The 15,636-nt window shown below is 36.0% G+C and overlaps 1 protein-coding gene across 6 annotated transcripts in view; it reads right to left on the bottom strand.

The window, feature by feature from the left end:
* LOC128688956 (receptor-type guanylate cyclase Gyc76C) overlaps positions 1-15,636 on the bottom strand; it is a 619,662-nt gene that overhangs the window by 398,025 nt on the left and 206,001 nt on the right. For 4 of the 6 annotated variants that reach the window (XR_011391737.1, XM_070083032.1, XM_070083048.1 and 1 more), the window contains one exon: positions 10,285-10,308. The exons of the other annotated variants lie outside the window; for them this stretch is intronic. Coding sequence is in view for 3 of the 4 variants with exons in the window: in XM_070083032.1 (XP_069939133.1) it covers positions 10,285-10,308 (24 nt within the window). In the remaining variant the exon portion in view is untranslated. The remainder of the gene's footprint in view (positions 1-10,284; positions 10,309-15,636) is intronic. 6 annotated transcript variants of the gene reach the window in all.

The raw sequence follows: 15,636 nt of genomic DNA, 5'->3' as shown, positions 1-15,636 counted from the left end.
CCCCTATGGAACACCGCTTGTGACGTGCCCCCATTCTGACTTTTCCCCATTTATGCAAACTCTCTCCTGCCTATCTGTCAACCAATGAGATGTTTTAATCTATTGTTTATTCATTTGGGTTCATTTTTGTTAGATCCAATTTCCCTACTCGGAACAAAAGTTGCCTGAGCAGCTAGAACTATGCTCTGAAATATGTCATATTGGCAACCAACACCACCTACCTGACCCATAGCCAGGCCATCCCAATTTAGCCCACCCAGGTAATTTCTCAGTCCCAAGAAGTCGGCCAAGTGGAAGTCTGGGACAGAGACATGATTGAAGTTATCTGGGTAATTCCATGATATATTGAAACTAAGTGATCTGTGATTGCTTTCCCAAAGCTCATCATTAACCTCAAGATTATTATAATTAGTGATTATTTGTTGACAAGAACCAAGTCAAGCAGGTTGTTTCCTGTAGTTGGTTCTGTCACAAACTGTTTTAAAAGGCAATACTGACCCATATCAAGAAAGTCTCTAGACTCAAGATTTCCTGTCACAGTTCTAATTAATTTGTCTAAAGTTAAAATCTCCCATTAACACAACATTTTCATATCGAGATGCCTTATGAATTTTGTCCCATAGCAGCTTACGACACTCCCTATCAAGGTTTGGGGGCCTATAAATCACACCCAAAATTAATTTTTTTACAACCCTCGAGAAACTGTAGCCAAACAGATTGTGTCCGATGTTTCTAATCTTTTATCTTGTCTAACACAACAATTTAAAATATCTGACATACATCGCCACTCCACCACCCTTCCCATTGACCCTATCAGTATGGAATAGTTTATAACCCTGTATGTTGCATTCAGAAGGCATTTCTCTATTTTTCAAGTTAAACCAGGTCTCCATTATAGCAAAAATATCTATATTACCTGCACTTGCAAGTAATCTTAGCTCATCTATCTTATTTCTTAGACTCCTACTATTTGTATAGTAAACCTTAAGGGAGCTAGTCATTCATTGCCCTCTCTAGAAAGGCATAGAATTAGGGGGGATATGATTGAGGTGTATAAATGGAAAACAGGAATTAATATATGGGATGTAAATAGCGTGCTAAAAATATCTAACATAGACAGGACTCGCAGCAATGGTTTTAATAACAAACTCCCGAATACCGTCATAGAAGCTAAGACACTGTGTAGTTTTAAAAATAGGGTGGATAAATACATGAGTGGGTGTGGGTGGGTGTGAGCTGGACCTAACTAGCTTGTGCTACTAGGTCGGATGCTGTGCTCCTCCTTTAAGTGACATGTCTGACCTCACTAGGTCAGTGAGGTCAGACGGTCAGTGAGCTTAAGGTCACTAGGTCAGTGAGCTTAAGCCAGTAGGAGAATTAGACCTGCCTCGCATAGGCCAGTAGGCCTGTTGCAGTGTTCCTTCTTTCTTATGTTCTAATCTCTCTTTGTTAGTTGAACAATTGCTTTGCCTTTATTAGCAACTTTTTGAATACTGTCTTTTAACCCTTTGAGGGTTTCGGACGTACTAGTACGGCTTACGACCCAGGGTTTTTGACGTACTAGTACGCCTAAATTCTAGCACCCTCAAATATAGTGGGAGAAAACTGGTAGGCCTTCATATGAAAGAATGGGTCTATGTGGTCAGTGTGCACAGTCTAAAAAAAATCCTGCAGCACACAGTGCATAATGAGAAAAAAAAAACTTTGACCATTTTTTTGGAATAAAACAGCGACTTTGCACTGTATTTTCGTATGATATTTATTGTTGTATTCTAGTTTTCTTGGTCTCATTTTATAGAATGGAAGACATATTACAGAAATTGAGATGATTGTGACTGGTTTTACAATGAAAGGTACCTTGAAATTGAGCTCAAAGTAGCAGAAATGTTCGATTTTTACCAAATTTCAAAAGTAAACAAATCGTGCCAAGCGTGCAATACACGTCAACTGGTGAGTCTAATATTCATTAAACAAGTGCACCAATAATATTTATATCATTTTTTACACTAATGCAGTAGTCTGCATAACAGTAAATCTTATATTTTTTGTGAGAATAAAAATTCAAAGTGGAAAGCAAAAGAATATAAGAGGGGCCTTAAGACGTGACTAATGACTAGAGGAAATGTCATTTTAGTGCCAGGAATGTCTTTCTTGTTTATTCTGGACCCTATTCGGAAATTGGCATCTTTTGAAATTTGTGTGAAATTGGCAAAATTGCTAAATTCTGACCACTGTACTGGATAGTTGAATTTCATAAATGGGTGGTTTCTTGCACCCATTCGATAGAAAAAATGGAGTTCTAGCAAAATATTCATGTTTTTTGTCGACTAGTACAGTAGAATTGGCCGAAAATGGGGCTCAAAGTGGGCAAAATCGCCGATGCGTAAACATCGCCGAGACCGCTAACTTTGCAAGAGCATAATTCCATAAGTTTTTCATCAAATTTCAAACTTTTGGTGTCCTTATGATCGGGAAAAGATTCTCTATCTTTTCATAAGAGAAAATAATTTTTTTTTTTTTTTAAATTTGGCCGACCCTGAGAACGAGTTTCGGAGAGGGCCTGTCGACCCTCAAAGGGTTAAACATATCCCTGGGGTATCCTAGTAATATCTGCTGTTTTCAACTCTAGTACTGTAGCCTGATTGTTTCCCACAAACACCCATACCTCTATAATCTATCAGTTTAAAGTCCTACACAAGTCATCAATGACCCCCTCAAAATCAAACTGGCTAATGTAACCACTCCAGCCCCAGAGAGATGAACCCCACCCCTTGTATACATATCACATTTGCCATAGAATTTGTCCCAGTTATCAATGAAAGGGATTGCAAGTTCATTGCAGTACCTGTCTAGCCAACAATTTATACCAACTGCCCTAGACATCCATTCATTGCCCACTCCCCTTCTAGGCAAAAAGCTACATATGATTGGGATTCCTCCCTTAGACCTGACTACATCTATGGCTGACCTGTACTTATCCAGCAGCTCTTGTCTCCTGCCCTTCCCGATGTCATTTCCACCAGCACTAAGACAGATAATGGGCTTGTTCCCATTACCTGACATAAAATTATCTAACCTGCTGACTATGTCACCAACACCAGCTCCTGGGAGGCACACTGTCTGACTTTCCTATCTCCATTACAAAAATATATCTACAGTACTAAAATGGTTGTTACATATACTTTCCTTAAATTCCTTGTAAATTATAAAGAGCAATCTAACCAACCTCATCAACAAATATGTACGGTATTCGTACATTTTGTCACTTTAGTAGATAGTTATTTAAGACTATAAGAGGAACTTAGATTCCCCACACATATATCGGTACTGAAAAAGTGTGGATCCAAAGTCATTTGGATTATTCAAATTTTAGATACAGTACTATATTGTAATTAAGACTCAGAGTTAGTCTGACAACATTACCTTAAACATGGCTCTAATCTGGGCCAGCTCTAGCTACAGACTAAAATATTTGTAGCTATATGTACATTGGATTCGTATCTTCTGTTTTGAAGGTTCTTGTTATTCAGTCATTTCTTTTCCTTGCAGTTGTGATAGTAACATGAACTGTGTCTTTAAACATAAGATCCTTTGCCATGCTTATGCTCAGGTCCCTTGTAATCTGTTCCACTGAGTGATTTGATTGCATTTTGTTGAATAATTTTTTCCATTTTTCCAAAGTTAAGCACCTAATATTTGTCACTGATGAACACCATACTGTTTTCTGTGGCTCAGTGGAAGGTGGCTAACATTGCTTTAGAGGCTTGCTATGTCCAAGTTATGTCACATATAGGAAAGAGAATAAGAATTTGGGAGAATACTGAACAATAAGTAACACAACTTTTCATTGTAAAGGTCTCTGATTTTATTCTTTTGACTACATTATGCTCTTGGTCTGATTTTTTAGAATACTGAAGATCCATCCACTCACTTTCCCAATTATTCCTACTGAACACATTTTTTTGTACTATTATACCAAGACACCAAGTGAACAGATGAACAATCCACAAAGTCAGCATGATTAAGGAAAAGTTTTTGCCTGCACTGACCATACTACAACTTCTAAACCAATTCATAACTGCTGCCTTCAAAAAGTATTATGAAACCCCACACCTGCCCTACTTATTCTTAATAAGACAAAGTATGATTTTGGTTAAAGCTAGAAGGCACATGGCACAGTGTATCGAAAATATTATGTAAGCAAATGAAGAGGTTAGAGAGTCCACAACATTTTTTTTAAGGGTTTAGGCAGATTCACTAAATGGAAATTCACTTTTATGCAATAACCTTATTTCTACCAGCAATTTCCTACATGTGATACAAATATGCTTTTATGCAATCAGTGCAGTTTGCAAAACTTAAAGGAAGATTTCTCTAGACCTTAATGAGAAGACATTATGATTGATTCTTATTGTGTAGAATTAAATGTTGATGATTTAACTGAAATTACAGAAGCTGCTAATCAGGAAGAAGAAGAGGAAGAGGATGAAGCAGTTCATGATGAAAATGACTTGACTGAAGAAGCTGGCAGAATTGTTTTCATAAGCTTGAAGACTTGTCCAAAAGTCCATGGACATTGAAGAGGAGCTTCAACTTCAATGTCATATAAACAAATGCCTATAAAGATGTGTACACTTGCCCAGAAGTAACAAGTGGTTAAGAAGTTCTCCATGCTGAAGTTCTTGAAGTCTTCCTCAATCACCCCCTAAGCACCATTCTAACTGGCCCTTCCACCACTACACCTCCGCTGGTGATATCTGGTGACGACAGTTCCTTGCCTGTGCTTTCTTCTTTGAATGTCACCCTGTCTTCTACCAATGATGTAGAGTTTGACCTAGATGGTCCTGTACCATCCTCAACTCATACCAACTAGGTCTTCATCACAAACCTTCACCATCATGGGCATAAAATGCACCTATCGCATAAAGGAAAGGACACTTATACAGTACATAAAATCTATAAATATCTGTTACTTTCTCTCTCTCTTCATTTTATGTATTTCTGATTTCATTAAAATTGGGTTTGCTTTTATTTCTTGCTCATTGTCTTGAAAATCTACTTGATGGGAGGGTTTAGGCCTACGTATTACTAAGTAAACAAAATTATCCTTATATTCTTCATACTGTTCATTTGGTTGTGACCTTTATAACCCCTTTCACTATCAGTGCCATATAGATACATCTTATGAACCAGTGTTGGTGACATATTAATACGCCAAAATTCTAGCGGCTTCAAATCTAGTGGGAGAAAGCCGGTAAACCTACATGTGAGAAAATGGGCCTGCGTGGTCAGTGTGCACAGTATAAAAAGAATCGGGGCACCCGCATTGCATTGCGGAATGCTATTTCAGTAGTGCTTGTTTACAATGCCTCGCAGTAAGAAATATCTCACTCCTCAGCGAATTTAGGACTATTCTCTTCCCAACTGATAGTTCTAACACAGATGGAAGTGTCACTGAAGATGAACTTCATGGTTTTGGGGAGTTTGTGACTGAAAGCAATGCCCAGGATATCATATACAGATAGTGAAAAGGGAAGCCAGCTTGGGTGTTGGGGAAGACAGCTTGGGTGGTGGGGAAGGCAGCTTGGATGCTGGGGAAGACAGCATGGATGGTAGGGAAGATGGTGTGGGTAGTTGGGAAGGCAGTGTGCAAGTAAGTTTATTCAGCTATACATGAATACAGTTACATAGATTATCATACATAGCAGCATGTGTAGAGAACCTAGGATAACCACAAAAAAGTCAAAGTAACTTATTTCTAGCATGGGTGATGAGAAAGACAGTGTGGGTGTTGGGAAACGCAGTGTGGGTGGTGGGGGAGATGGTGTGGGTATGGAAGACAGTGTGGGTTTGTGTAAACCAGTTTTGTAAACAATATAATGATAATGTTTGTGTTGTTATTGTGTTGCCTACAACAAGTGGATATATATACATTATGCATTATATTGGTCTCATGGGCCACAAAACTTACTTGAAAAAATAAAATATTAGAAAAGAAAAGAAAAAACAGAATAAAAGTAAAAATAACATTACTGAGTGAGAGGCAGTTGCCAATGTTGCCGTAAACAGTTCACTTTCTGTCAACTTCACCCCTCTATATCTTGGTAACTACTGATCGCAAGAGAAAATTTTTCTTTTACAACACTCAGAAAAATATTCTTAAGATTTTGGTAAGAAAAAATCATTTTATTTTTTTTAATATTTTTCAACACTGAGACCAGGTTTGTGATGAGGGCTGTCGACAGTGAAAGAGTTAACCCTTTCAGGGTCCAAGGCCAAAATCTGAAGTGGTGCCCCAGTGTCCAAGAAATTTTGAAAAAAAAAAAAATATATTTTTTCTTACAGAATTAAAGACAATATTTTTGGGAAGGTAATAAAACAAAAAAAAATTCTGATCAGTACTTACCAAGATAAAGCAGCGGAAAGTTGATCCAAAATGACCGGGTGGCGGCAATATCAGTGACTTCCGCAAAATCCCATTTTTTTATTTTACGTTTTTTATACTTTTTCTTTTCTTTTCTAATTTTTTTCTTTTTCTAATAACATTTGTGGCCTGTGAGACCAATATAATGTATATTGTATAAGTGTACACTCATTGTATTCAACACAATAACTGCACTAATTTGTTTATCATTATATTGCTTACAAAACTTGTTTACAAGTTTATTGTAAACAAAATGATGAAAATATTAGTGTGGGTATTGTGTTGAATACAATGGTACCATATAGTACCATATGGTACAATGGTGCCATAGGGTGCAATGGTACCATATGGTACAATGGCACCATATGATACAATGGTACCATATGGTACAATATGGTACAATGGCACATGATACAATGGTACCATATGATACAATGGTACCATATAGTACAATGGCACCATTTGGTACAATGGTACCATATGATACAATGGTACCATATGGTGCAATGGTACCTTATGGTGCAATGGTACCTTATGGTACCATATGGTGTAATGGTACCATATGGTACCATATGATGCAATGGTGGTATATGGTACATTGTACCATACAGTACAATGATACCATATGGTTCATTGTACCATATGGTACTATATGGTACTGTTGTATTCAACACAATAGACACACTAATATTTTCATTATTTTGTTTACAATAGTTGTTTACAACAAAAATATGCAAAAATATTGTATATTAATAATGTTATATTATATATTTACAAGTGTACAGGAACTTGACGTGTTCCTTGAGGTGGATGACAAAGCACTTTGTCTTGGAAACTGCAGAGTCAGTAGCTAGCTTGCATCACCACTCACTCAGTCTTGGCTGGTGTCTCATGCCACCAACACCTATTGACCATATGGTACATGGTATCATATGTTACAGGGTACCATATGGTACAATGTACTATATGGTATAGGGTACCATGCAGTACAGGATAACATATGGTGCAGGGTACCATATGGTACAGGGTACCATATGGTACAGGGTACCGTATGGCACAGGGTACCATATGGCACAGGGTACCATACAGTACAGGACACCATATGGTACAGATACAGGGATAACTATGGAAATAAGTCACCCTGACTTTTTTGGGTTATCCTAGGATTTTATACATATGCTGCTATGTATGATAATCTATGTAATTGTATGTCTGTACACCTCAATAAACTTACTCAAGTGCATGTGGCATCATAAGTAAGTTTATTTAGTTATACACAAATAAAGTTACATAGAATATCATACTTAGCAGCATATGTTTGGAGAACATAGGATAACCCAAAAAAGTCAGTCTTATTTCCATTAGGGTCCCTGTACCCTGTACCATATGGTATAATGTACCATATGGTACAATGTACTATATGGTACATTGTACCATATGGTACCATTGTACCATATGATACCATTGTACCATATACCATTGTATGACATGGCACCATTGTACCATATGGTACCATTGTGCCATATGGCACAATGGTACCATATGGTTCAAAATCATAGAATTTGTATTCAGCTCCACTTCCATCAGTCTTAGAACTGTAAGTTGTGAAGAGGAGAGTCAGAATTCGCCCGGAGAGTGAGTGGGGAGTGAGAGCTTCCTTGCCGCCAGTCACGATGAACAAAGCTACTTTGCCAGCATTCCCACAATGCCATGCGGGTGTCCAGATTTTTTCTATGGTGTGCACACTGACCACCCAGACCCATTCTCTCAGATATAGGCCTACCAGCCTTCTTGCACTAAATCTGACACCGGTAGATTTTTGGCGTAGATCTATGGTTTGGACCCTGAACATAAAGCCGTAGATCTACGGGACGGACCCTGAAAGGGTTAATATACACTGTATTCCTTTATTTTAAGTTTCTCTTATTTTATCAGGTCTTGTCTAAAGCTTGCATTTTTGCAGAGAGCTTTCATGTATCTCAGTTTACTCCATGAAATTCCAGCACAGAGACAAAGATTTCTCCTCCCCTTGATTTTCAGAACAGTCCTATACTATCAAATCTTAACAGCAATCTTTACTTAATGAATATACATGAGTGCTATATGTTTCAAGTTACTGTGCTATGGAGAGGAAATCTCCAAATATTGTTCAGGAAGGAAGATGTGAAAAAAACACTGAAGATGCAATATTCCTACCAGAGATAGGGAAATTCAACTTGTCATACACTAATTCAGTCAAGTTTTACTTACCTGGCTCTTGTTGTAAGAAGTTGCAGATTTCTGCTAATTTCACAGATACTGTAGCATATTCATGTCTATAAAAAAGAGTATCACATGCATGGACACATCCATCTCAAAGAAAATGAGTAACATTCATTCAAATAATTTTTAGAAAAAATAAAGATGTGGAATTATACAGATAGTGTAAAATTTGCTGTGCTTTAGTGTTATGTTGAGAAAGACAGTCAGTGTAATACTAGGCATACTTAAGAGAGAAACCTGGACCTTGAATTTATGAAGAAATTGCCATATCTCCCAGAAGTTTAGGCAGGAATACAACCAATGAGCCACATGCTTAAGAACAATACACTTCAAGCATAACCGAGATATATTAGGCTGGTACATAACTACAGTATGACTTTAATTATTAAAAGGCTGTTTAACATTAAGACTTGTTGTTTAAAAGCATGTCCAACTGTAACATACATGCTTAAACATTATCTAATTCCTCTTGCTTTAGGTGTTATTGATATGAAACGTATTGCAAGGGTACAATTCTGGGTACGCAAGTGCTGTATTCAGTTTATTGTCCATGTATATATCATACTTTTGTTTCCCAGGTACAAGTCATCTACTTGACTTCTCTTAATTGTATTATTTATAATACCCTGACTTCTACTAAATAAACCAAAGATATATTAAGCATATTTTATTTTCTGAAAGTAAATACACCAATTAAAATAAACTGCAAATTATGTTTGAGAATATCTGCTAAAGCAAAAAGAAACAGTTTTTAAGAAACATATTTGAAGAAAAAATGAAGAAATTTTTATTCCTTGTTTATCTGTTTATCTGCAGAATATCTAATACATATGGAAAAAATGCGGGCAAAATAAAACTTTGCTGGACATCTACAAGAAATACACACAGCAGTGCTTTAGTATCATCAAGACAACTGGGCAACAAACACTTTGGCACATTTAACGTAACACGAATTAGCATCAAAGCCACGCTGTACAGGGGGACAATTTCATAAAAGTAAGAGTGCAAAGGCATGTCTTCAGAAAATGTAAGTTAATGAGATTTAAAAATGACAAACAGAACTAGCATTTCTTTCATAAAAGTAAGAAAATTATTAGTGAATATTTAATTGAATGATTAGTGTACATATACACATGTCAGTAAAGAGACAATATTAGTATATGTAATTCATTCTGCCACACTGAGGACAATATTACTGTGATGTATTTTGCATAGAAAATTTTCCAAAATCCATTAGTGATCAATTAAAGTAGTAAACATTTATGAGTCCCAGAATTTACAAAAAAAAAAAAGAAGAAACAAATTATCCAGTGTCCTCTATTAGAAGCAAGAAACCCCCCTCATTATGTTAAAGGTGCTATAGAAGACACAAGTCATGTGCATGTAATAACAGATCAACCATACTACATCTACTGGCGCTGTTTAACCATTAATGGCTTCGTAATAATAGCAAAATCGAGCTACTTTACTAACTCAATGACATGCATTGTGCCTCCTGCTTGCTTAAATAAGATTAGCATTTCAGTGAATCACCCCAAGCAGTGCCCAAACTGTACAGCACACCCACACGTTTCCCAGTGCCTGCTGCCTCGACCTACCATTTCGTCGGAGATTGGTCGGTCCTGAGGAGGAGATATTATTAATAGATCAGCATTAATCACAATACAGTATTAAATTTCACCTTCGTTTTCTTTATGCAATACAATTTCATATGACCATTGCATTTTCTCCTGACATACATATAAAATATTCTTTAGATTTACAGCCTTATAAACTGCAAATTTATATAGATTCTATATTCACATATGGTAAGCATGGTGTAACAAATATAAATATATATGTATAAATATAAAATGCTATATATGTGTATATCACATATATAATGGGTTAGTATACATATATATATATATATAACCAATTAAAGCACAAATTTACAGCTTTATAAACTGTAAATTTATATAGGTTCTAAATTTACATATGGTAAGTATGGTATAACAAAAATATACATATGTATAAATATAAAATGTGATATATGTGTATAACACATATATAATGTATTAGTATACACATATATAACCAATTAAAGCACTAATTTCTCTATGCACATCAGAGAACAATATGCTGAATTTTCTTACAATAAACTATAATTATATATTAAGCCCTTTCCACACATTCATTAACTATTTTTTGAAGAATACATTCTTTACTACTAATAATTTTTACTTATTATATTATCTCTATATCTTATACAGTGGACCCTCGAGCTTCGGCAGCATCGACTTTCGTGAAATTCGACCTTCGGCGAGTCGAACTTTACTACTGAGTATCAACATAACATTTTTGTAATGACTTTATTTTATTGTTTTATTTTGGTATTTCATGTTTTACATTACTTTTTATGCTGTTAGTACTGTATTTTATACTGTAAGGTTTAGGATAAACACTGTGTACAACACAAACACTTGTTTATTTCCCAGAAATTTGGCATAAAAAATACAGTCATAAGTCGAGTCGTCGTATGTCGAGCAGGTCGTAAGTCAGATGGTAGGTGTGTGTGTATATATATATATATATATATATATATATATATATATATATATATATATATATATATATATATATATATATATATATATATATATATATATATACACCTACAATCCGACTTACGACCTGCTCAACTTACGACCACTCGACTTAGGACTGTGTTTTTAATGCCAAATTTCTGGGAAATAAACAACTATTTGTGTTGTACACAGTGTTTATCCTAAACCTTACAGTATAAAATACAGTACTAACAGCATAAAAAGTAAAGTAAAACATGAAATACCAAAATAAAACAATAAAATAAAGTCATTACAAAAATGTGATGTTAATATTCAGTAGTAAAGTTCGACTTACGTCCATTTCGACTTACGACAGGTTTCTCGGAACCAAACTCGGTCGTAAGTCAGATGGTAGGTGTGTGTGTATAATATATATATATATATATATATATATATATATATATATATATATATATATATATACATATATATATATATATATATATATATATATATATGGGGAAGTGGAACAGAATTCTTCCTCCGTAAGCCATGCGTGTTGTAAGAGGCGACTAAAATGCCGGGAGCAAGGGGCTAGTAACCTCTTCTCCTGTATATATTACTAAATGTAAAAGGAGAAACTTTCGTTTTTCCTTTTGGGCCACCCCGCCTCGGTGGGATACGGCTGGTGTGTTGAAAGAATATATGTATATATACACCTACCATCCGACTTACGACCTGCTCGACTTACGACCACTCGACTTACGACCGTGTTTTTTATGCCAAATTTCTGGGAAATAAACAACTATTTGTGTTGTACACAGTGTTTATCCTAAACCTTACAGTATAAAATACAGTACTAACAACATAAAAAGTAAAGTAAAACATGAAATACCAAAATAAAACAATAAAATAAAGTCATTACAAAAATGTTTTGTTGATATTCAGTAGTAAAGTTTGACTTATGACCATTTCGACTTATGACCGGTTTCTCGGAACCGAACTCAGTCGTAAGTTGGATGGTAGGTGTATATATATATACAGTGGACCCTTAACCAGCGATGGCATCGATTAACGATAAATCTGACTAGCGATACATTTAAACGCAAAAATTTTGCCTCAACTAGCGCTTAAAAACCCGACCAGCGCTATTCGTTCCGTACCATACTCGTCCACTTTGGCCTGAGCGCGCCTCACTTGTCCCATGGGTGTCAGTGTTTACAAGCCAGCCAGCCACCGCGGTCGCTTCCAAACATACAACAACTGGAGCATTTCATATTATCACAGCCTTTGTAGTGATTGCACCTGCAAAATAAGTCACCATGGGCCCCAAGAAAGCTTCTAGTGCCAACCCTACAGCAAAAAGGGTGAGAATTACTATGGAGATAAAGAAAGAGATCATTGCTAAGTATGAAAGTGGAGTGCGTGTCTCTGAGCTGGTCAGGTTGTATAATAAACCCCAATCAACCATTGCTACTATTGTGGGTAAGAAAACGGCAATCAAGGAAGCTGTTCTTGCCAAAGGTGCAGCTGCTGCTGCACCACAGTCAGCTATTGTTGTTCCTGCACCACCATCAGTTGTATTACTCGAAGATGTGGAGAGAGTGTTGTTGGTGTGGCTTAACGTGAAACAATTACCGAGAAACGATTAACCCTGGAGGGTCAGGTTGTATAATAAACCCCAATCAACCATCGCTACTATTGTGGGTAAGAAAACAGCAATCAAGGAAGCTGTTCTTGCCAAAGGTGCAGCTGCTGCTGCACCACAGTCAGCTGTTGTTGTTGCTGCACCACCATCAGCTGTATTACTCGAAGATGTGGAGAGAGTGTTGTTGGTGTGGCTTAACGTGAAACAATTACCGAGAAACGATTAACCCCGGAGGGTTAGCCACCCAGGATAACCCAAGAAAGCCAGTGCATCATCGAGGACTGTCTAACTTATTTCCATTGGGGTCCTTAATCTTGTCCCCCAGGATGCGACCCACAACAGCTGACTAACACCCAGGTGAACAGGAAAAAATGCCTGGAACTAGTGCTCATATTGGTGAGGTTAGTGGGGAGAATGTGGAAGAGTTGGTGGAGGAGGACAATGAAGAACAAACCACTGATGAGCTGCTAGATCATCTTCAACAGTAAGAGGCCACACCTGAGGAAACTGCTTCGGAGGAGGGGAGAGAGAAATTGAAGACGTTGCCTACTTCAAAGATTAAGGAAATGTGTGCAATGTGGCTTAAAGTGCAAACCTTTTTTGATGAAAATCACCCTCACACAGCTATTGCAAGCCGTACTGGTGACTATTACACTGACAATGTTGTGAAACACTTTAGGATCAAGGAACGAGAGGTACAGGCCTCTATGGACAGATATGTTGTGCGACAGAAGTCCAGTGACTCTGAAGCTGGTCCTAGTGGCATTAAAAGAACAAGGGAAGTAACCTCAGAAAAAGACTTGCTGCCTCAAGTGCTAATGGAAGGGGATTCCCCTTCTAAACACTAACAAGATCAACGGTCTCCCCTCCTCCCATCCCATCAATCATCACCAGATCTTCAATAAAGGTAAGTGTCATGTAACTGTGCATGTCTTCTTCAGTTTGTGTGTATTAAAATTAATATTTCATGTGGTAAAAATTGTTTTTTTCAATACTTTGGGGTGTCTTGCACGGATTAATTTGATTTCCATTATTTCTTATGGGGAAAATTAACTTGACTAACGATTATTTTGATTAATGATGAGCTCTCAGGAATGGATTAATATCGCTGGTTGAGGGTCCACTATATATATATATATATATATATATATATATATATATATATATATATATATATATATATATATATATATATATATATATATATATATATATATATATATAATAATAAAAATATATATATATATATATATATATATATATATATATATATATATATATATATATATATATACAGTGGACCCCTGCCTTACGAACGCATCGCTTTACGTTAAATCCGCCATACGAAGCATTGGAACGCAAAAATTTTGCCTTGCCTCACGATAAAAAACTCGCTTTATGTGATTCGTCTGGGACGTGTCCCACGTGTTGCCTCAGCGCTAGTGTTTACAAGCCAGCCAGTGCAGTCGCATCTACACATACATTTGGTACATTTCACATTATCCCAGTGTTTTTAGTGCTTGTAACTGCAAAATAAGTCACCATGGACCCCAAGAAAGCTTCTAGTGCCATCCCTGTGGTAAAAAGGGCGAGAATTAGTATGGAATTGAAAAAAGAGATTAAGGAAATGTGTGCAAAGTGGGTTGAACTGCAAACCTTTATGGATGAAAATCACCCTGACACACCTACTGCAAGCCGTGTTGGCAACCTGTACAATGACAATGTTATGGCCCATTTTAGGAAAGTCTTAAAGGAACAGGAGGTACAGAGCTCTATGGACAGATCTGTTGTGCGACAGAGGTCCAGTGACTCTCAAGCTGGTCCTAGTGGCATTAACCCTTAAACGGTCCAAACAGATCGACGTTCAAATTCGTAGTGCTACAAAAGTAGATCTGCTTTTTTTTACATATTTTCAAATATAACAAAAAAAAACGTAGATAAAAGTTTTTTACACGTTTTCAAATGTAAAACAAAAAAGATCTACATTTTTTTACATACTTTCAGATGTTGAAAAAACGTATATATACGTTTGGACCATTTAAGGGTTAAAAGAAGAAGGGAAGTAGCCCCAGAAAAGGACTTGCTACCTCAAGTCCTAATGGAAGGGGATTCCCCTTCTAAACAATAACTTCCACACTCTCCCCTCCTCCCATCCCATCAATCATCACCAGTTCTTCAATAAAGGTAAGTGTCATGTATTCTATTCTTAGTAGAGTAGTAACTGTGCATGTCTTCTTCAGGTGGTAAAAATTTTTTTTTTCATACTTTGGGGTGTCAGGAACGGATTAATTTGATTTCCATTATTTTTTATGGGGAAAATTAATTCGGCTAACGATAATTTCGGCTTATGATGAGCTCTCAGGAACGGATTAATATCGTAAGGCGGGGGTCCACTGTATATATAGCTATTCTTTTTTCTTTCAACGTACCACCCTGCCTCGGTGGGAGACGGCCGACTTGTTGAAAATATATGTACTATATATATATATGTATATATATATATATATATATATATATATATATATATATATATATATATATATATATATACATATATATACATATATATACATATATATATATATATATATATATATATATATATATATATATATATATATATATATATATATATATATATATAAATATATATATATATATATATATATATATATATATATATATATATATATATATATATATATATATATATATATATATATATATATATACAGTATATATATATAAACATGTGC

This window comes from Cherax quadricarinatus, chromosome 1 (assembly GCF_038502225.1).
Source record: "Cherax quadricarinatus isolate ZL_2023a chromosome 1, ASM3850222v1, whole genome shotgun sequence".
Lineage (NCBI taxonomy): Eukaryota > Metazoa > Arthropoda > Malacostraca > Decapoda > Parastacidae > Cherax > Cherax quadricarinatus.
Note: the sequence above shows the minus strand (reverse complement) of the source record. Positions and strands in the feature narration are given on the sequence as shown.